Source organism: Phymastichus coffea, unplaced genomic scaffold, assembly GCF_024137745.1.
Source record: "Phymastichus coffea isolate CEN01 unplaced genomic scaffold, Cenicafe_Pcof_1.1 PCOF00139, whole genome shotgun sequence".
NCBI lineage: Eukaryota > Metazoa > Arthropoda > Insecta > Hymenoptera > Eulophidae > Phymastichus > Phymastichus coffea.
The window spans coordinates 111,687-133,850 of record NW_026706950.1 but is presented as its reverse complement, the minus strand read 5'-3'; the positions used below and the strand labels follow the sequence as shown (position 1 = coordinate 133,850).

Sequence of the window (22,164 nt, the reverse complement as noted above, 5' to 3'; positions counted from 1 at the left end):
AATTTCAGATAACTTTATTGTATATGAAATCCGTGCTTATCAAGGTAAGTAAGCATTGAAAGTTTGCCGATACGAGGACCTTTTTTCAAAACGAATGAGCTTAGATCAGCGTGTTAGCGCGATGCCAATGATTGAAAAGATGATTATTGGAAATTGCAGAAACGCGTTGTTTTTCGTATACACAACCAGTTATAATGTATGCCGAGCAATGCGCTTTGCATACACACTTGCACAGCGATGCACACATACACTTTGTTATCTGATACAAAGTTTGCAGTTTTTTATTTTCTCATTTACTACATTTATCTGTCATACAATTATTTTATGATTGCTATCACAAACTAATCCAAAAACCTATGTTATTTACTTGATTGGATTGTTCCAATTTTTCAATTCAGTTACAATACAAGAAAAGGTGTAGTCGGTAATGCATACAACAATACATACAATTTTTCTTTTGGTTGCAATAAATTTCGCAATCTTCATTTATTTTACACAATGAAATTAATCAATAAGCTTTGTACAGTTATATTAGAAAATCGGTGAAAAAAATGAGGTGCTGCAAAAAAAAACTTCGACTTTATCAATTCATTAAATTTTGTAAATGACGAAAATATGTCTAGCAAATGTATGTAGAATAGAGAAAATACAAAATATTGGCATGATTTCAGACTGTTATATTAAAGCATTAAGTAATTTCGTCATTTTCCAAAGTTTCAGAATTTATCCTAATGTAAGCTTACAGATAAATAGTCAAGGAAGGGCAATAATAGTCACGCGGCTTTTACATTTGCTCGATTGCGGTATATAGATGAGTTATATTGGCTTTAGATTTATATTGTTTCATTAATTATAAATTGATTAATAATAATTCATTATAATTAAAATAATAAATTGTTGAGATAGCTATCTACAAAATTTTCCGCCATCGCTAGTAAAAAAAATCACAAAATATACAAAACAAAAGTCATTTTTTAAAAATCAATGGATTATCTTATACGTTAACTTACATTAATCTTACGTTTTTCGAGTCATCTTACAGTTTATTTGTTTACAACTTGTTGCAACTTGCAGTGATCACTGCTCAATCCGGCTATCGCGTACACCTTCGATTGATAATAAATTACAAGACTTAAAATATATCAATACATTTTTACCTAATCTAAAGTTGAAAAATACGGAGCTCTTAAGTTTACATATATATAAAACAACGTTGATTAATATATGGTAAATTATTTAAACGAGTAGAATATGTTTTTAGAAAAAATCATTGATTTATATAAACTTTGTTTGTTTGTTTACTATTAACTTTTAATGAAACTGTTTTGCTTGCTAAGAGCTATATTCAACGATCGAACATAACATATATTTACATGTACATATACATTAAATATACGCAAGTTCCACATGTATGTGATTTAGTTATCTTGTCTTGAATCAATACGTTTGATATCCACTCCCCACGCAATTACGAGTTTTTTTTACGAAAAATATGCTTATAAAAACTGCGATTGAAAGAATCTTTTACGAACAAATTCAATTAAGACAAGAAAATTCCTTGTTTAGACAAAGTGTACAATAATCTTCTCAATCGTTGTAATAAGACGTATTGGTAATTCGAACCTACAGTACATAAAATTATATATTACATCTTTGTAAATTTTTGATTTATGGTCAATGACAATAAAATACACAAAACAAATATTAAAACTTTTTTTACAAAAAAATAAAAAAATACTATTCGTTAATTATAATTTTTCACAAATAAAAAATGTTTACTTCATTCATGATTCAATTTTGCCCTGCATAACTTTATTGTTATGTTAGGATCAATTACCGTTTTTAATGTTTTTATTCTCATATAAAAAAAAAATAAATCTATGAATAAAAAAACTCGACACTTATCTGCTTTGACTAGCATTGTGCTATGTTCTAAGAAAATTGTGTCACAATTATAATAAAACAGAAATAAAACAAAAAATTAACAAAGTAAAAAAAGTGTTGCACGCAGGCTTAAAGAACTCGTAATTAGCGTTACATTCCGATATCTGACATCTCATGCTTACATTTTTATTTTAGTTATGGTGTATGCTGACATAATGTATTTACACTATTTTAATTCACGTTTTCAAACTGAAAATCGGACGATGTTGTTCTAAGTAACATTTGAGCGATTAGGCCCAAACTTTATCGTATCGAAAGTATTCTATTTACACAGCAAGTTCTTTTTTGCTTTTTTTCATGTGATGTAAGATCGCTTTGTTATTATAACAAGTCGTACCTAATGCTTAGCCGTTTCTGAATAATGCTTCAATCTTCCGACACGTTTGATTGATATACATTTGATAAAATGTTTCTTTACTATATCACCCATTCTCGAAGCAATTATACAGAAGTATTAATATTACTTTCGACATTAGAATTATTAATTACGCGTAAAATATTGCAAAAAAATAGAACACACTGCTATACGATGATATTATGGTGTTCGTCTGTCAAGAGACCATTCTATGGCTGCATTAGCATTGTTTTTCTTACAACTACTCGAAAAGGACAATTGCACAGTACATGATCAACATTAAAATTAACGAAATCACAAAAAATGGATGCATTTGTTCTTAACTTTGTCACTTGCTATGCATACTCGCATAGTGAACCCATCATTTCATCTGCATAAACTTCTTATCCATTAAAACTCGTCAAACTTTCCTATTAAATTGATTAAAGCTCTCGTTGCTGTTTGATATATCTTTCTCGCTAGAAATAGCCTATCCGAGGTTCGTTTGTCGAAACATAATTAACAATATAATCTCCAACGATCATCATATCTCTTATAGACTTCTAGTTCACTTCGTCGTATATTTTGCAAACGAGCTTACTTTTCGGGCTATGTGTTGTAAAGGTGACACTCTATGTACGATGTAGGTACAAAACCTTCAACTGTCCCTGAAATTCGCCGCACTCTGGTCCATCCGTCACCCTGATCTAATTCTATCATATAAAGCTCTTCGCCGTCGTCCATCGGTATCGAGCCTTCACTGGTAGCTAAAATCAGATCGGATAATGGTGAAACGACGTTTAGAAAAAGGACAAATTCACGAGTTATTTTCTTAATTACAATCGAACGGGTACAATGCTCTGCAGGTCCCGAGCGGCGGTTGAGCGTCAACTTCGTCGATGAAATAATCGTCGCCGGCGCTGCCTGGTAACGACGTCCTTGAGGTTCCGAGACCAGACTCCGGGCTATTCGTGGAACTGTGCATGAGTATTGTAAAGCAAAAAATCATAACAAAATTCCTAAACTAAACGATAACGAACTAGAGTTCCTAAGTCTCTTGAGAGTGAGGCAATCTGTGGAATGTTCTAATTAATCGCTCTTAGTAATGAACAAAAATCTTTGAATAACGTAAAGTTGGAAACGGCCAAAAGAAAGTTGAAACGAAAAGTCGATAAACGTAGGTGAATGAGCAGCAAGCGTAGCCTTACCCGTGAGACGGTTGCGGCGTGCCAGGAGCGCTCTTTTTCTCGTTATTCATCTGATTTGCATTGGTATTGCTCACGCTAGAATCCGAGGCAGATCTTGAAAGACTTTCCTCGCCGCCGGAATGACTCGATCTTCTCGAACTCAGTGGCCTTGTTGCCGATCCGTTCGTCGTCGGTTTTCGTTGTAATTGACTTGGACTACAATAACATTCATTATTATATGTACCGCCTGTTTCGGTCGTGTAGCAATTACAGTTAGCAATGTTTTTTTTTTTTAATAATACGAGTACGTAAAAAGATCTGGAAAGATAAACATTGGATAAAAACGTTGGCTAGGCAGCGACAGGCTGAGTTGCTTTCATGCTACTAGCTGCATGCAAACACACGATATCGCAGTTCATTCAAAAATCGAAAGTGACGTCTCGCATTGCATCGCATCGGAAGACGTAATACACGCACGTATAGCTAAAGTGCGCGATATGCAAGTGCATGAGCTTACCTTGATAGACTAACACCCGTCTTGATCGCCTCGTCCAAATAGCCTTGGAACTTGATCAATTCCGCGCCGAGTTTGTCGAGCTTGTGACTTGACTGGTTCAATTGGCTTTCTATGGTCATTGGATCGCCGAGAGCCGGATTCTGCTCGTAGACGCCTTTCATCTTCATGAGTCCGTCTCGCGCCGCCGTCTCTTGCTGGATTTTCGCTTGGATCTCGTCGATCTTTTGCTGCAGTCGCTTTTTGCGCTGATTTGGTGGCAGATCACTGTAGTCCTCCTTCGCGCCGTCACCGTAACCAGGTACGTTGTTCTGGAAAAACGTTCGGAGAAACATGGGTTCGCGAGGTCACCTTGTTGTCGCGAAAACTAGGCCAAAATCAAAAAATGTCGAGAAACGAGCTTAAATATGAGAAACAAAAGCGGCTAAGCGTCAAATGCATGAATCGTCATTGAAGCAAGCGAACCAACGGTCGTGGATTCAATGATTAGTAAACCAATTCGCTCGTATTTTACGTAATAAAATACATTGTCCGAAAGTGTGTGGATGGCAGGATGATTTTATCCGAGGTGACTCATGATGTAAGAATAAGCATTCATAAAAATCATCTCTTCATCCAAAATCGAAAGAAGTCCTTTAACTAGAGACCAAGCGTTTTAGTAAGCCGTTGACTAAAGCAATTTTGAAAGAATTGATTACAAACCATAAAATAAAAACGCGGAAAACAAAGAGATAAGAAAAGTTGCATATTGTTGAGAACAGACCTTTAAAGCTATGCACACCTCGATCAACTTCTGTCGTTTGCATGAAACAAATCACAAAAGCGTGTCATTCAGCGAGTCGAGGCTGTCTTCGTAACATTAATTTGTTTTATTATATTAACATGAAACCCTAACAGGTATCGTACGACTCATCGCAATATATCGATGGATCATTTGATTATTTGAATTTTAAGTCAATCAAACCATACGACTTACGGCTAGAGCGAAAAGGCAGTCTTGGACAAGGCGAGCGATAAAAAACGCCAATACCAAGCGTATGATTTGATTAGATTATGAATTTTGTCGGAGATAGTAATTTGAATGCACAGGGGCAAGGGGATGTTTGCAAAGACTTGGCATGCTAGAGGTGCAGATTGGTGAGAGACACTGAAAACCACACAGCTGAGAGTCAGGCAACTTTCTAAATACTTACAAGGATGGATTGGCGACAATCCAAATTCACACCACGTGGTTGATTGCAAGCAAGTAAGACCACAGGCAGACCGAATCAAATCAAAGTCAGAGCAATATATTATCAATGTGGTTATCCTCATTTTATTAGAAAATTATTCTAAATTGGTGAAGAGTGAAGGTTGTGGTTATCTCGACGACTCGAATAAGCTATTACTTGTACGTTACTTTCTACTGATTAATCGATAATGATTTACAACGGGCTGTTAATCCAACTACGTCGTGTTAGATGCTACATTGAGTTCTACTATTTGTTAGACGTATAGTGTGTGCGAAACAAACAAGTACTTGATGTTTTGTTGGTTAGTAACCGAAAGTACATCAGCTCCTCAGAAGCAACATTACTTTTGTATACATTATCTAGGCGAACGTTGCGATTACGTCGTAATTGTATTAGAGGAAATAATTAATGAAGCATGCAGCGAATTAATGCAGAAATACGTACTAAATATAAATAAAAAACATAATTCTAAAATTGTCTGGATTGGGTAATCGTGTAGTAATCATGAGATCGATCGACAAAACTCAAATTTGGTAACGTTGCATGCAAGACTACGTTCAACATTCTAATAAACTAACATGAAAAATAAATGGAAAGAGTTGTCGGGCCGACTGTCAAGTGTTTCGAACGTGAAAGAAAACCGTTGAACGCTACAAACGAAAGCGAAAACTTGATCTACTTGGTCTACGGTCAATAGAGACATCGGGCAAGAAAAAACAAAAGGGCGTTTTTTATTCGAGGCTACTCTACTCCGTCGAGTCATTCATCGTACTCAAGCAGGCCCGTGGAGGTATGTATGCGAGTGTGCGAATGGCTGCGGAGTTTGGCGAGACGATCGTACCTTGTTACTACTGAAAATACCAAAAATGCCGACGCGCTTCTTGATCTTGCCGCCGGAGACGGTGCCCTTGACCGTGAGGTGATTGTGAATGGGTTGCATGGTCGGCTGCGGCAGCTTGCTGTTGCTGCCGTCGAGCATCTGCTTGGCGACGGACAGGTCCTCGAACGGGAAGTCGCCGGGCGGCTGGAAGCCACTCTTGTAGCGCTCGATGACGAGCAGCGTGTCCTCCTTCTCGTTGATCTCGCTGGCGGCCTTCTCCACGCCGTCGAGGCACTGGGCGATGATCGGCGCGACCGCGCGCTCGATCTCCACCGACTTCAGCATGTAGTTCTTCATGTTCTTGATCCGCTTCTCGTCCAGTTCCTGCGAACCAACCAAAGCCAAATCCAACGGTCGCGGTCGGTTAGTCGATCGAGCGGTCCACCGAGCGGTCCACCGAGCGGGAGCCGAGCGCGCTTCCCACCTGCAATTGCTGGAACACTTCTGGCATGGCCGTGTGGTAGTGAAGGTTCTGCATGTCGTTGGTCGTCTGCAGCTGCTTGGCGTACTCCGACTTGGCCTCCTCGCAGTGCTGCGTCTTCTGCGCCATGTTCATTCTTTGTTTTTCCACCTGGAACGTGACCGATCGCGCGTTAGCTTATCCGAGTTGGGCTTAGTCGGCGATTTTCCTCCTCGCCTGCAGCCTCGTCACTCGATAACGACACGAAGCACGCTCGCGCGTCGAGCACCGTCGAACGCTGTTTTTCGCTGTCACGCGACTCGACAATAGCACTTCATTTCGCTCGTCGGTCACGTAGCTCGCGCTCCGCGCCGATCGGCATGTAACGAGCAAAAGTGGTCGTCGACTCGCGCGTTCTCTTCGTCCTTCCAGCGTTCGACTTGCCCGCGCTCGAGCTCGACCGGGACAGCGCATCGCGATGAGAGCAATAGCAATATTCGCAAGCGCGGACGCGCGATAAACGAGTGCGCAAGCCGCAGGAGGCGACAACGGCCGGCTAGCTAGGCATACCTCAGCGCGCGAGAGATCGAGGTCGGCGTCGGCCTTCTGGTAGTTCTCGGTGGCGCGCTCCGCCTCGCGGAACGCCTTCTCGTAGGCCTTGCGCGCGCGCTCGAGGTTGCCGATCTGGGTGGCGAGGCTGGTGCGCAGGCGCGCGCCCTCCTGCAGATACTTCTTGCGGTCCTCCTTGAAGTCCTTGACGAGGACGCCGAGCTCTCGCAGCACGGTGGCTTGCAGGTTCTCGGCGATCACCTCGCGCTGGCCCGCCTGGTCGTTCACCTCGTTCAGCTCCTTCTTGAACGCTCGGCACGGGCTGTACCTGCGACAGTTGGCTCGAGCTTTACAACGGGGCACGCGCCGCCGGCCGAGATTTATCGGTCGATTTTCGCTCGCCACCGCGGCACGACGCGACCGCGCGGACACCTTCGCGACGGGCGAGGCGCATTCCGCTGCCGCGAAACAACCGTACAGCCCGTATGAGAATGCTAATGAGCTGCCGTGACGATTCGACGAGTTGCGCAGCGACCCGCGATAAGCCCGCCCCTAATCACCGCCGCGAACAGTTCGGCTCGCTCGAGCGTTACTCCGTAGCGAACCTTTATCCGCGTCACGCACTCGACGAAGACACGCTGCGTCGCTCCATTTTGGCCGTGAAAACAAATCCGAATATTGCTTGTGCAACAGAGAGCGGAGATATTTCTACGCGTCTGCCCGAACGGGAATGGCTCGGTTCCAAATTCTTTGGCGAAAGATCGCGCTCTTGGCGATGTTGTTTTCACCGAGCCCATTGTCGTCGGGGCTTGGCGGTGACTCTCGAGGCTGCCACGTATTCGCACGTATTCGCGAAATTGAGACTGCACGTCACTTTTAGCGGCCTTCCCAGTACTTTCTACTCCCACGCACGTGGAACAGTCTGGTATCGCGGCGAATTTGGCGATTTGCAAACAGCGAACAAGGGATTGCACCAACAAAACACAATTATCGTAACGAGTAAAAATAACCAGTTCGCTAGTCCACTGACGGAATGTGCACCGAGCGCGCGAGGTCATTCGAGTTCTTATCCGTTATTAAAATATCACTGTAATTACGGACTTTCGATCAATATCACCGACAACTTATTACTTTCTGTGCGGAAGTTCGAATTATTATTTCACGAGTATTGGGCAAACTGACAGTTCTACGTATTATTCACGTTAATTTACGTCATTAGTTGCGATCGAAGTTCAGTTGAAAATTGACAATTAACAATTTTTCAACTGAATTTAACGTCTGAATTTAAAAAAAATGGAGTTGGCCTGGGAACAATTTCATCCAAAGGAAAGTTGTTTCGAAGATGACGTATAGCGGCAGTTCGAGCACTAAAAGCAGGACAGATTTCTTTTCCGTCAAGATTAATGTCGAAAGTGACTGCGTACGATTCGAGTAAGAATGTAGCTCGACAAATTATTGCTTGGTGGCAATATGAAAAGAAGACGTGCAAAGCGCGGAGAGAGAGAGAGAGAGAGAGTCAACCGAGTTTAGTCTTAGCGTCTCGGTCGAAATACCGCGATGCCAAGCAATCAAGGTAGAGAAGCGGCGGCACGGTCAGTTCGATGAACGCCGCTCGATAAATTATTTACGCATACTTTCGCCGTGACAAAATCCCGGCGGCGAGCGCGAGAGCTGCGCGGCTAACGAGGAGCAGCTCGCTCGGCGCAACAATGCCGCTCGCGCCGAGCCTCGGAAAGGGAGCAGAGAAGCAGGTGGCGCACTTCGCGGGAATAGCGATCGCGCAACGAGAATATGGCCGGGGCCCGTGCGTAAACGGGAAACCGGCGCGCGGAAGAGCGGGACACTGCGCGGAAACGGCGGAGCGATCAGCTGGACGTGTCGCGCTCCGTACGGGCGCAACTTACTGGTGATCCTCCTCCTCCTTCTTCTTCGGCTGGTAACGCTTCACCAAGCTCCTGCAAGCAAAAGCAGAGCCATGATTCAGTGGTCGCGAGAGGCCGTTGGGCAGCTCGTCGACGCTCGGACGAGCTCGCGAGCCGAGCTGTCCCCGGTCCGGCTGGCCCGAATAAGCTCAGTTATAATCGGCCGCCGACGTCCGCTCGTCAGCGGAACAACAGTGGCGGCGAGCTTTTGCGTCAGAGCGGCGAGGCTGGCGTGGGCGGCCGCGGCGGGGGGCCTTTATTTGGTAGGCGCGCGAATCCGCGAAGCCAGCTGATATTCGAGGCGCGCGCTCGATTGGCCAAGAGCTCGCTTGCCCGTTTGGCGGTCGCGAGGTGCGCTCCCGGGGGATACTCTTGCGAGGCAGGCCTCGACGATCGGACGGCGCTGCTCGGAGGTCGACGCGCGGCACCGACGGACGGCTCGCGAAAATAGGCCTCGCGTCACGCGAATGGCCACGCGAGGGAGAACAAAGGCAAGATGCGAGCGCGCGGGACGACGACTCGTGGAGAGGAAACGCCGGAAGCGGGTGGGGCTGGTCGCGCGGGTCGGGAAATTGCCGATGATTTGCCGAGTGCCGGCGCGGAAAGCGCGCACAGTGCGCGCTGGGAGCACTCCCGCTTTTCTACTTCCGGCGTGCGCGCATCCCCCCCCCCTCCCCCGCGCCGTTGTTGTCCACGCTCGAGAGCGCTTATTTATCATCCGCGCGCTGACATTTATGTTGCCGCGGTTCGCACGGCCGACGTGCGCCCGATGCGGCGTCGGGGCCTCGAAAAGAAACGAAAGATAGAAAGAAAGAAAACAAGCGCACCGGAGACGTCTGCAAGGAAATCGAGGCGGATTACGGCCGCCCGCGGGCAGCTCGAGTCCGTGCCTCTCTCGCGCGCCTAACGGCAACTAAAGGCGGGCTGCTTACCTGAGCTTGGTCGCGTATTCTTCCTCGATGGTGCATCGGTCGCGAATGAAGTGGCCGTACCTCTCCAGGAACTCTATCCCCTTTTGTGTGTGTACCGACAGGTTCTCAAACTGGTCCTGCAACACACAACCACGCAACCTCGATTATTCTTTCTGCTTCCTTTCTCTCAATGTGATTTCATTCCGCGGCGGCGATTCAAGGTCGAGCGGAAATAACCATCGGTTGTGCGCGCGCGTCTTTGCATCGTAAAGTCGTGAAAATAACCAACGGTTCTCTCTCATTTTCCAAATATTTGACTCCAGCGTCTGGCATATACGGGGGAATGCAATTCTTTCTCTTTAAAAATCGTTGCAAAAGGCCAACGGAATCACCACCGAGCGATAAGGAAGCGACAAAGGCACTTGGCACTCGCGCGAAAATCTGCCGACGATAGACAGACGAAGATTAGCGCGCGCGTCCGATTGTTTGAGGCATCGATGCTCGAGTCAGCGTACGCACAGGCGATAACGTCATCTTCATAGAAATGCCGCTGACTAGTCGCGCGCAACACCAACGAACGCGGGAGTACCTGAGCTGGGAAGAGGTTCGATGAATCAAGCCGCCGCGGCCAATCGAACGACGATCTCGCTATCGCTCGTTGCGAAATACCCGCGTACGTTGGGCGGCGCTTCCGTTACGGCGACTGTCATTGTCAATCCGTTGAACGCGCATTGCGTTCCCGCACAGTCGGGGAGGATGACGTAGCGCAGAACTCTCTCTCTCTCTCTCGAGCGCGCGCGCGCGAAAGCTGACTCGGTTTGTTTGCTTTGTTTCTGGGTCGCGACCGATTAATTCGTCGCCTCGCGCCTCGGCAATTGCAACGCGGCTGACTGCCGCCGTAAAGTCAAGACGGCGCGCGTGGGAGAGAGAAGCGGCGGCGGCGGCGCGGTTTTTCAGCCCGGCCGTTAACAATAATGAACTCTCGTTAGCGCCGCAAGGCAGACAGCCGGTGAGCCGCCGTGAACGAGCTCTGGACAGCTCCGCGAAGCCGAATCTCGCCAAGCTACGGCGAATGGCGCGCGGCACATACGCGCACGCAAAGCAAGGCGCTTTCGAGCGGCGCGAGCCTCGCTCGCATTGACCCCGATCCGAGGTTACGAGTGACGGTACTCTTCGCTCGTTTTGTTTCACGCAACACGCGGCTAATAACTCGGACGAATCTCCGGTTGCAGAATGACGAGCGAACAATGGCGCGTCCCGAAGCAGACGCGCCTTTCGCAAGTGCGCGTGCGAGCGAGAGAGAGAGAGAGAGAGAGAGAGAGAGAGAGAGAGAGGAGACGAGCGACGGGCCGCGACGGGCCGCTCGCTTAGCACGTCCGTGCGAAAAGTGAAACTGGCCGGAGGACTGCGGCCGGACTGCCGCCGCGAAAGCATCGCCGCTGCCACGATGGCCCTCGCGACGTCGCGATATCGCCAACCGATGCGCGGACTGCCCGGCGAACGCGAGCGACGACAACGCGGACGACCGAAGCGCAGGCCCCGCGCTCGTCAAGGGCGCCGCAGACTTTCTCACGCGGCAGCGCGCACTCGACGAGCTCGCCGCTACAACGCTCAAGGACGAGGCTCTCCGACTGGCTCCTACCGGACAGAGCGGCGCTTTGTGCGCGCGGAGCACAGCGCCGAGCTTTCGTCAAGAGCCGAGCGTGCGACTCACTCGTCGGCGACGCGCGATCGACGTTCGGCCAATTAGCGCCCATCGTCGGCAGGCGAGCGCGCCTCTGACGAAACGCTCGCGATCGAGATCTCCGCTCATCGGTCCGACAGGCGGAAAGACGACGGAAGACGCCGCCGCCGCGACGAGAGCGGTGAGTCACGCGATCGTGCGGGCTGAGCGTTCGAGTGCCGAATCGACAGCCGCAGCGGTTCGCGATCGAGGCGACTCGGCAACGCTGCCGCGGACGGCAGCTCTCGCGCGCTCGCCGGGATGCGAGGAGCGCAGCCAGCGGAGGACGCGAATCGCCGACGGTTGCCGCGAAGCGCGGCGCGACGGGGCATCGATCGGCGCGGATTTTAACGTCGTTTAGCGGCCCCAACTGGCGTTCTCCTCCCTTTCGCCCGCCTGCTCTCCCCGTCGCTTCCACAACGCGCCATTGCAAAACACGCCCGCGCCGTTGTCCTTCGCTCTCGTAGAACGACGCTCCTCTCACTAGCGAATCCCCGTCTCGACGCCTTCCCTTCGGCGCACTCGTCGGTGCAAGAGTCGCCACTGACTCCTCCCGCGACCCCGACGCCGATGCTCCGCTCGTCGATTCGACAACCACTTGCAAGCGCACTGGCTGATATCGTCGGAGAATCGGGCCCGCGCGAAGGAGGTTTGATTGTGTCGGCATGCGCTACTCTCGATCCGACTACGTTCGTCTTGCGACCGACGAGGGGGAGCCCACGGTGTCGCTCGTAGAAGCCATCGGTGGGGCCGATTCGTCGTTTCGTATCGGCGTCCGCGGCAAGTGGTCGGACGATCGATACCGTAGGACGTGTCGTCGATCCTCGGAAAAGGGCGCGAGCAAGACCGGCTGGCAGCTGCGCGCAGGGGGGGGGGGGGGGCGAAATGCCGAGTGGCAGCGGCACTCGCCTAGTCTGCGCGTGTCTGCCTACGGTAGCAGAGTGGCCGGCGAAGACGAGCGCCGCTTTTCCGAGCCGGGGAGCGTGCCGTGCGCGCGCCAGGTCAATACGCCGCCCCGAGCACCGGACGCTGACTCATCGCTCGAGAGAAGGAACGAGAGCAGCAGCGGCGCGCGCACTTGCCTAGTTACCCCTCGAGAGAGCGAGAGAGGAGAGAGAGAGCGACAGCGCGCGCACGGAGACAATGGGTCAGGTCGTGGCACCAAGCAGAGCGGAAGAAGGCGCAGAGAAAAAAGCCGTCTAGCGGAGCGCCGAGTAATGCGGGCGCAGGTACGACGCCGCCGCTATTGTCCCACCTGCTCCGGCTCGCGCGCAACCCGAGCCCGAGCTTCCTTTCGCCGCCTCGCCGAAAGCTCGCGTCCGCAGCCGCGTCCAGTCACCAGCGATGTGTACGGCCAATTGAGCGCTGAGTCACGCCGGGTTGATGCGCCCCCCCCCCCCCCATTAAGGCGGCATGTGCGCGCATGATCGGTCGCCGCCGAAGGCCTCGTCCGACGAGTCCGGCGTTGACGGCTGCGCGTCCGCGAGAGCAGAGAGTAGGTCGAGTGCAAGGTTACCGGCTATCGATCCCAATCCCCCCGCGGTCGTGCTCGCCGACCCGGGCCGAGAGCTGGCAACAGCGCGTCGAGCCAGCCGACCTCTTCTCATCCTCCGATAACACGACGATGCATTCCGATAACTGCCGATGATAACACCGCGAAATATTCCATCGCTCGAGAGCATCAGGTATCTCGTAGAGCGGCGCTCGACCAGCGCTCGAACGGCGCGCTAAAGAGCAACCAATTGCGAGCGTTAATTAAGCCTACGGTCGGCTGTCTTTACGATCCTCGTAATAAACGGCCGATGAAAAAGCTGCAAAAGGGCCGTGAGCGGCAGGCGCGACGGCGGCGGCAAATCGTAACGAAGGGCAGCTGGAAAAACCGTGGCGGGCACGTGCACCGCGAGGGGGTGGCAGGAGGGGACGGGAAAGAGAGACAGAGAGCACTGGATGAGTCACGCAATCGAGCTGTCAAAGAGATGGCGGTGGGTCGGCGCCTGTGCCGCTGAGCTTATCGATCTAGCCGCGGACGCGGGCGCACGCGGCCGTCGCACCCTCGCTCGCGCACTCGTCGATCTCGGCCCGCGTGGCTTGCGGCGCAGTCGGATCGATTCGAGGGCGCGCGAGCGAGAGCGTTACGCGGAGACACCGGCCGCGCGCGGTCCGGAGTTACGACGTACCGGGCGCCTGGAATCGTCGTAATATTCGTTTCTCCCGTCCCACGCGAACGGAAGGAAGAAGCACTCGCACTCGCACTCGCACTCGCACTCGCCGTCGCCGTCGCCGCCGCCGCGAGTGGAAATGTCGCGTAAAAAACTGTGTCAGCGGAACGCCGACCGAAGCCATTCTTGCGCGGCGGTCTCCGCGTTCTCACGCACGCACACGTGGCTGCGCTCGTGCGCTCGCGCTACTACCGGCCGAGAAACTGTCCGGGCCCCCGCGTGCGTTTCGCGCTCCGAGCGAGCGAGCAACGCGCGACGCGACCGTCTGTCCCCTGTCGGCTTGTACGTAGCTCGCACATCACGGCCAGAGAGTCGTGCGGGCGTCGGAAGGTGATGTTGCATTTGTTCTCTCCGTCGGCCGCGTCTCGTTCGTTAGCATTCGATTGACTTTCGCTGAATAGTTACCGACGTCATCGTTACGACGGAACCAAGAGAAAATAAATTGAAACGGAGGAAGGAGAGTTGGTCGATTGTGCGGCGCTCGCTCGGAGGCTAATCCGAAACCGTAAGACTGACGCGGAGAGTGGGCTAACGCGCGGCGTCGAGCGGCTGTAGCCGGCCGCTGACCCACATAACCGCTCGGCGTTCGCGCGAGCCGCCCAATTATCTTCCTTCCCAGCGCCGCTCGCAGACAATCCGATTGTCGAGAAGGACGCCCGGACGAGAATCCCTCGTATCTCCACCTCGCTGCTCGGCGACTCGACCGTCGTCTTGCCTAACGATCGCGAGGCGTCGCCGTGCGCCGCCGCGTGGGCGCCAGAAGAGGCTTGCCGCCTTGCGCGCTTCTGCTGCGGGTCGCGGGTGGCCCTCTCGCCTCTTTCGCTTGCCTGCTCTCGTCGCGCTCTCCTGCCGATTCGGCGTCGACGGCCGGCGATCGATCGGCGCGACGTCCGCGCAAAGCCGAATAAAAATTCAAGACTTTCTCGCTCGCGACGAGCGCGACGCCGCATCTTCGCCTACTAGGCGCGACTTTCGCGCGAGGCTCCGAAAGAGCACTCGTCGTTGCGACAGGCGAGCGAGGCCTCGCGAGGCCGTCGCGAGCGCGCCCAGCGCGGCCCGCCGAGAGCGTGGCCAACGCCGCCCGTCGGTTTGTTTTCAACGGTAACGTCGCCACTCGCGTCCTCGGCCGCCAATCGAGGTCGCGTTTATTGCCATCGCGCAGAGGTGGCTTTGAACTTTGCGATTCGCCGAGGCCGAGCGGCAGCGATCAGCTGATCCGCTAGCAGCAATAACTGCGAGGTCCGACGAGGAGGGCAAAGACTTTCTCGCGAGCGCCGAACTCCCGCGCCTCCTGCCTCGGGTAATATTCGCGTAATCGCGCGAGAGCCCAATAAGAAAGTGTGCAATTTTCGGCTTCAAATTCTAGCTCCGGTCGGTCGAAAGTGAAAACCCAATCGTGTGCGATATTCGCTTTCTCGGAAGCACTCGTATGGGATAAATCGCGCTGGCGTTGGTTGCCACGCCGTGATTCGACCGCATTCCCGCTCCCCTCCTCCTTTCTTTCTTACGATTATTCTCTATGTAACTAAGTAAATTATCATCAAAGTCATATTTTTACGCAAGATCACAAATTACTGTAGCAAACTATTTTTTAGACTGGAATTCAATAGTTTATTTGATTGTTACATTACGCTAAATCCATTCAGAATGTTTTAAACGAGTGAAATGTTGTACGATTCGATATTGTGAATTTAAAGTTTTGTATACTAACGCTATATGATTCGACCCCTGAACTGCAGTAGATGCAAATATCGAATCAATGAAATTTCTCACTGTAGATGCGCTTGTTGGCGGACGAAACGAGAGCACGATTGTTTTTCTTTTCGAATGTTTCGTTGACGAACGACCAAAAAAGAGCCTATCTCCTCAGTTATGCGACCGACCTATCGGAGGATGTGGCGACCGATAAATTCTGTCGAGTAGCTTCATTGCTCCTCCCTCCGTTCTTCGTGGCAAGGGCCTTTGCTTTTGTACTAACGAGCAGCGCGTCATTTTTTTTATTTGCTTCCTTCTCGCTCGCCCGGCACACACGCTTTCAGATCCGACGCGAGCTTTCGAACAATCGGTCATCCCGCGCGGTGGCGTCGCGGCGAATTTCCCACTGACGACAATTGGCGAAAGCGCTCGCGCCGCGCTCGCTGCCGCGACGGAGAAACGAGTCGCTTTCAGCGGTTTTGTGGGACAGGCGTCGACACTGCTCGACAGCTCAGACCGCTAATAACTTGCCTCCACTGTCGTCCGCGCTCCACTGGCTTTTGCGCTCGTGATCGCGTACAGGTGCGCGTTTGGAAAGGCGGGAGGGACGGAGGGAGAGAGAGAGAGAGAGAGAGAGAGAGAGAGAGAGAGAGAGAGAGAGAGAGAGAGAGAGAGCGCAAGGCGATTTCTAAGACAACGAATCGGCGAGCGCTCGATCGACGGACGAAGCCGGAGCGAGGGATCGATGATGCCTCCCGGTATCAATCCTCTGCGGAGTGTGCCCCGATGCCTCTCTCAAAGCGGCTACCTCGGCGATTGTCGCGCGACGAAGGGGCGCGCGGAGCGAAGGCGGCGCCAGCTCGAGCGCACAGCGACCGCGACCGTGCTTGACGAGCTTCCTCGGCGCGGCCGCGGACGCGCATCGCAAACGAGGGCAGCGGGCGAAGCGCTCGCTTTCGGGAATCCCGATACGAGGTGCAGCCGCGACGGACGCAATCGTCAACGCGGCCGCTGCCACTTAGTCTCGCCCACCGCCGAGATCTCTATCGTGCGCGCGCTCGAATCTAGAGCGGCAATCGGCATTCGCGCTGCCCAAGCAAAAATCCCCACAGGCCGACGCATTACGCCGATTTCTCCGTGCAATTTAATCTCCGACGCTGTTTCATAAATCGCAGCGCGCGTGCGCTCTCTCTCTCTCCCACTCGCGCGTGCTTTCGCGCGTATACACTTTGAAATCAGCCCCGAGGTCGCCGGCTCGGCTCGATCTGGGCTCTGCGAGACAACTGGCCGAACCGCGTAAAGCTCAATGGACGCCCGCGCGAGAGCCCACAGCCAAGCCACGGCAGCGCAAGGTCGGTCGGTTCGTTCGACTCGGACACAGCTGCAGCGGGCCTAACGAGGACGAACGTGGCCCCCGACGGGCCGAGGTGGGAGAGTCGTTAGACCGGACGACGGCTTATCGGAGACTCGTTTCTCGCGCGCGTCCGTACGCGGGCATTCGCGTCGGCTCCTCCTCGCTCGATCTCGTTGCTCCTTTTCGTTTTCCACTTAGTTTTCAGAACAGGTTACGTTTTGCTTCTACGCGCGCCGCCACGTCGTGGCGGATATGAAAGGTGGCGGGCCGGCGTGGAAGTGGGCCAATGGGATGTATTCAAATGGACTTGGGCGACAATACCCAGACGCGACGACGCGCCGTTACTTCGCGCCTCGAGCCAGCCCGAGAGAAGGAAGACGGCGCGCGGGGCGCCGAGTGCAGGCCCCACGGACGGAAATTAATGAGCCGCGGCGCGCGTCCTCGGATTTTCGGTGAGGCCGGCGCGCGGAGAGAAAGTCTTGCGACCGGCAATGCGCTTTCGTGCTTTCGGCCAGTGTTTGCCTTTCTTCCGGGAACGTGCCGATTCGACTGGCGTGCGCGTGTTTTGACTGGCAGTTTTCGACGCGCGCGGGTCGAGAAAGCCGATCGCGCTGAAAAATGCGAGTACTCCGCGAAAAAACGAGATAGAGGGACAGACAGTCACGTAAGGCTCCGCGAGCACAGCGCTGCTGTGGTTACCTAAGACCATTCATGCGGACCGCTTTGCAGCAGCAGCAGCAGCAGCCGGATGCCATCGGACGTCGCGCCGCCGTCGTGATTTTTCCTCGCTTGCACGCCAAGCCAACAAAAAACCAATCTCGGTACGCTCGGTGCCCGTCGACCGAACAAGAAAAACGCCGGAGAGAGCGACAGAGAGAGGAGGCGAAATAAAGTGGACGTTTCCTGATTAATTGCGCAGTCGAGCGGCACGAACTGCCGCCGATGCGCCGCTCGGCAAAAGTAATTATAACCTACATATTCGCGTCGCTCTGGTATCTTCGACGGAAGGGAGCGGGGGAAGAAAGTCGATCGGCGAAGAGCCGCTGGTGCGGAGGATCGCTAGGAAAAAGGAACGCCAGCGAGCGATCCGATTTTGAAAGGACGGCTATTGCGACGCGAATTGCCGGCAGCGCGCGCGCGTGTGGGTCAGTCGCGTCACGGCTCAATGCGCTCCGCGCGTATCACGGCGCGTGATGGCACTCGCTCTGTTTCTCTCTGCCGAGAGGCCGATCGTGGCCTCGCGCTCGAGCGGCAGTCGTCGGCGCGATTGAGCCTGCAAGGTCGAAGGCGCGAGCGCCGTTAGCGCTCTCGCGGAGCAACGCTCTTCCGCATCTCCATGCTCGACGCGTACGGACTACTCTTGTTCTTCGAGCGCGCCCGACTGTGCGCGTGGCTCGGTCTGCTTCGATAATGCATAGCCCCCCCCCCCCCCCCCACCTTCTCTGCTGCGGCCGATCGATCAGCGAGTCATCGAAGCTCTGACGTCGGCTCCGTCACCTCGGAACGTCGATTGCCGACACCTGACTGGGCCGGTCGAAGAGCGCAACAAACGCGGTACCAATGTGACGACAACCAAATCGTCCGATTTTTCTCTTGTTTTTTTTCTTTTTTTTGTGCAAGGTCTCGCGGCGGTGAAGAAAGACGAAGAGTCAAGGAAGGAGCGCAGGCCAGCAGCGAGTATGAATTATTTATGCCGCGGCCAGTTCAGACTGCTACACTGACGGAAAACGCGCTGAGAATTTCAAAGTTCCCGCTCTCTCTCTCGCTCGTCTCTCTTTGCCTCGCGAGTACCGCAAGGATACGGACGCATAGCACGCACTGCCACAGCTTTGCCTTTGCCGTTGGCGAATTCAAACGGAGTCATCGAACTATTTTCAGCGTTTAGCTCGGTTTCGGTTATTTTTTCAGGCGCAGGCACTGCTCCGCACGCGGGCCCCAAACAATGCGAACCTCACCGCCTGCCGCTGCCTCCGTAGCCATTGTTGGCGTCACGTGGGCCTACAGCCGGTGGGCATAGGCCAAAATAATGCCCTCCGGGAGGCTGTCCTGCGCGCCGCGCGACAGCGAAAGTTTCGCGCTAGCTTTCGGGCGAAACCACCGCACGCTTTTCTTTTTTTTTCCTTTTATTCTTTTTGGACGACTCGGTCGTTGAGCTGCATCAAAGCGAATCGCTGCTTTTTGTTGCCAGGCAAGCGGGCAGGGTCGCGGAGCACTTTGCTTCTTCTGCCGCTCTCCAAAGCGACGGCGCAATAAAAAAAAGAGCTAATGCAATTACACAGCGTTCAGTCGCGAGAGAGGCGAGGAGGAGAGAGAGAGAGAGAGAGAGAGAGAGAGAGAGAGAGAGAGAGAGAGAGAGAGAGAGAGAGAGAGAGAGAGAAAGAAACGAGCCGCAAACGAGGCTGACCAGCTGACGCGGGTCTACGCTCATAATTGCAAAAGCGTAAAAACCGCAGCGGAACGATGACGTGTGTACCCATCGAAAGAGAGAGAGAAAGAGAGAGCGAGAGATGGGGCACCGTGAGCGCGCGACTCAAAAATTTCTGTACGCAAAAATTCGCTCGCACCGGAAGTGCGTAGCTCTGGGATTAGATCAGCCTTCCCAACTGCAATCGCCGGCTCTGCACGTCCGGCTGTTTCTTAGCGTTCGAGTTTGTTTACACTGCTGACCTCTCTCTCTCTCTCTCTCTCTCTCTCTCTCTCTCTCTCTCTCTCTCTCTCTCTCTCTCTCTCTCTCTCTCTCTCTCTCTCTCTCTCTCTCGCTCTACGCTGGGTGGCTCTGAAATCTCCACGATGAGGGGCAACTACGCCAGCCAACTAAAAATAGAGGCGCGCGCGGCAAACAAAGGAGTAACTCAAGCCGAGAAGAGCGAAAGAATCCGCGAGAGATTAGTACCAGTGATAATTGCATCGACTCCTTTTTCTCCTTTTCCTCTCGCTCTGTAACTAATGGATTTGCCAGGAGACTGTGGCCGCGCGGCGCGCGCGTGTGCGCGAGGAGCACTTGTTTGGATTGGAACAGGTGCACGAGCGCGATGCTGATTCACCGAGCGCGCCGCGCTAGCCATACTTGATCGGCCTTTTTTTTTCTCCGTAAAAACGAAAGGCTACTCGGCTGCGATGTAAACCAGGCCGCACGAAAATAAAGAAAAACAAAAGGCAGAAGAATCGAGGAAATTACAGCTCGAGCACGTGATTTATCTGTCGTTTCGTAATCGACAGTCCGGCGCTGAGGTTATCAATTGAAAGTCTGTTGTTCGACCAGCTAGTAATTTTATCTAATCTAGAGGCGAATCTATGTACCTATAGATCGAACGAACGACTGAAAAAAAAGAATGATGTACGTACGCGCTCGTGTGTCATTTAAATTCACTGGGAATGACACACGCAGCACGCCTTCTGATTAAAGCGGCCGGTAAATGATCGGGTCAGCACGCACGTTTTATTTAATTAAGCCGAGAGCGCTCCAACGAGCCTCTGCCGCCACTGCTGCTGATCCAATTTTCAAATTCTTTACTCTAGCGCCCCGGCGACAACAAAACTGTTTGGTGCCGTCGCCTCACCGTTTACGGTTTTCCACTGAAAAATTCCAGGCGACGCCACGTGTAAAATGAAATCATGAATATGGAGAATCGAAGGGACTAAATGGGGCTAAAAGACTTTGAAGAAAGAGAAGGAAAGAAAAGGAAAGCGTGGCCCAGGGCTAACAACCAACGGAAAAGGCAAGAGGCTGCGCCTGCGCCGCCACCGCGTGAACTGGTTTTCTCTATCTCTCTCTCTCTCTCTTTCTATCTCTCTCTCTCTCTCTTTCTATCTCTCTCTCTCTCTCTCTCTCTCTCTCATTCTCCCTCCTGCTCATCCGTATCGTTCGCGAGGGCACGGGGATGCGCCGATTATTTCGCACACACCCTACAAAACCACTCGTTCCTCGATTTCATATAACTTCGGAAAACCCAGCTTATTTACTCTGTTTTTCTTTTCCTTTCACGACGAGTCTCATTCTTCTTTGGAATTTCAGTAGAAACGCAAATTGTCGACCGAATGAATTGTACACCAAAGAACACTCGTTTCCTCGCAGACTCTGCGGCAACAGCCGGACAAAAGAGGAAAAACAAAGCAGTGCAACGATAAACAATATCTTCGGCAAATGAGTCAGCATCGCTGGCGCGAAACTTTACCACGCGATGTTGCTCTCCCGCTTGAGATCGAGAACGAGGAATTTCGCGGCGCACGAAGGACGGAATAGGAGGGAATGTATAGGAAGAATCGGCTGGTCTCCCACGCGTAAGCAAAGCACATAGAGGTGCATGCATTGAGCGTAGTCGGGGTCGCGCCCCAACAACAGAAGCCGATACGTACCCAAAGCTCGGTTCCCCAGCTCATGGTTGCTTGGGGCCGGCTATCGTCGCTGCAGCTCGGAATGTCGTCGGTCGTCGCCAGACTCAGCTTGCCAATAGCTTTGCCGCCTTCACTCGCGCACTTTCACATATACATGTAGCCTCCAGTGGCTACGCACTCACCACGGCGACGACCAATACTCGTATGCTCTTTCTCTTTCTTTCTGCAACGTATGTAACGTCGATTCTCCGTCTCTCTTTTCTCTCGACTCTGCCTCGACAATTATCGCTGTTGCAGCTTGGGTGCTTGCCTCACACGCGCAGCACACTCAAGCACACGCCACAAACATGTCTATCCGCGACTATATACCTACGACGCTGCGAGTCAGAGAGAGAAAGAGAAACCACTGTATGTGTATATATGTATATCTTATACTGTTTGGCTGCCACCACACACGCGACAACTGTTGCAACGATGACGATGTAGAACAACGGCAACGAAGACTACACGACGACGCTGGGCGGGTGAGCGAGTCACGCTCCGCGCTCGACTATGTCTGTGTGTTCACTGAGAAACACCGCGCCCCGAGAATCGCTATGCTGCTTGAGGCTGCTGCCACCGCCGTTGACGTTCACTCGCGGCTCTCGCGGTCTGTATTGCTCACGGATACCGCCCGTGATACAAGAATGACATCGAGGCGCCAGCTCGCGGCATCGTCGGACAGGTGGCTTTGGAATGTGGCGAACTCGGGAGTCGGGCCTATTTGCCATTTAGCGTTCTTTCGTCTCTGTAACGTAGAGGGCGGCAGTTTCCTGCTTAAAAAAACCATCCATCTTAATTTTTATTCTTGAGCGCGGCTGCTTCCGAATATTAAATTGTCGCATATAAGTGATTAATTCTATAAATGTAACATTCAAATAATAAATAATCATTTTCAGTATTTTCGCTGAATAAATTGCTACTAA

General features: G+C 51.9%; 1 protein-coding gene across 5 annotated transcripts; it reads right to left on the bottom strand.

Annotated features, from left to right (window-relative positions):
* Positions 1–54: 54 nt before the first annotated feature.
* Positions 55–21,944, bottom strand: LOC131671959 (formin-binding protein 1-like). 5 transcript variants are annotated; one of them, XM_058948801.1, is made up of 11 exons: positions 21,221–21,944; positions 9,895–10,010; positions 8,945–8,995; positions 7,062–7,368; positions 6,516–6,662; positions 6,053–6,415; positions 4,743–4,772; positions 3,983–4,290; positions 3,487–3,681; positions 3,119–3,243; positions 55–3,045 (listed from the first exon to the last, which is right to left on the bottom strand). In XM_058948801.1, the coding sequence occupies exons 1-11, from the start codon at positions 21,242–21,244 to the stop codon at positions 2,888–2,890; spliced, it is 1,824 nt and encodes a 607-aa protein (XP_058804784.1). In that variant the 5' UTR covers positions 21,245–21,944; the 3' UTR covers positions 55–2,887. The 5 variants fall into 5 exon arrangements, with proteins under 5 accessions (XP_058804784.1, XP_058804782.1, XP_058804783.1 ...); XM_058948799.1 differs by having other exon boundaries at positions 3,119–3,255; positions 21,221–21,943; XM_058948800.1 differs by having other exon boundaries at positions 3,119–3,255; positions 4,743–4,769; positions 21,221–21,943.
* Positions 21,945–22,164: the final 220 nt, after the last annotated feature.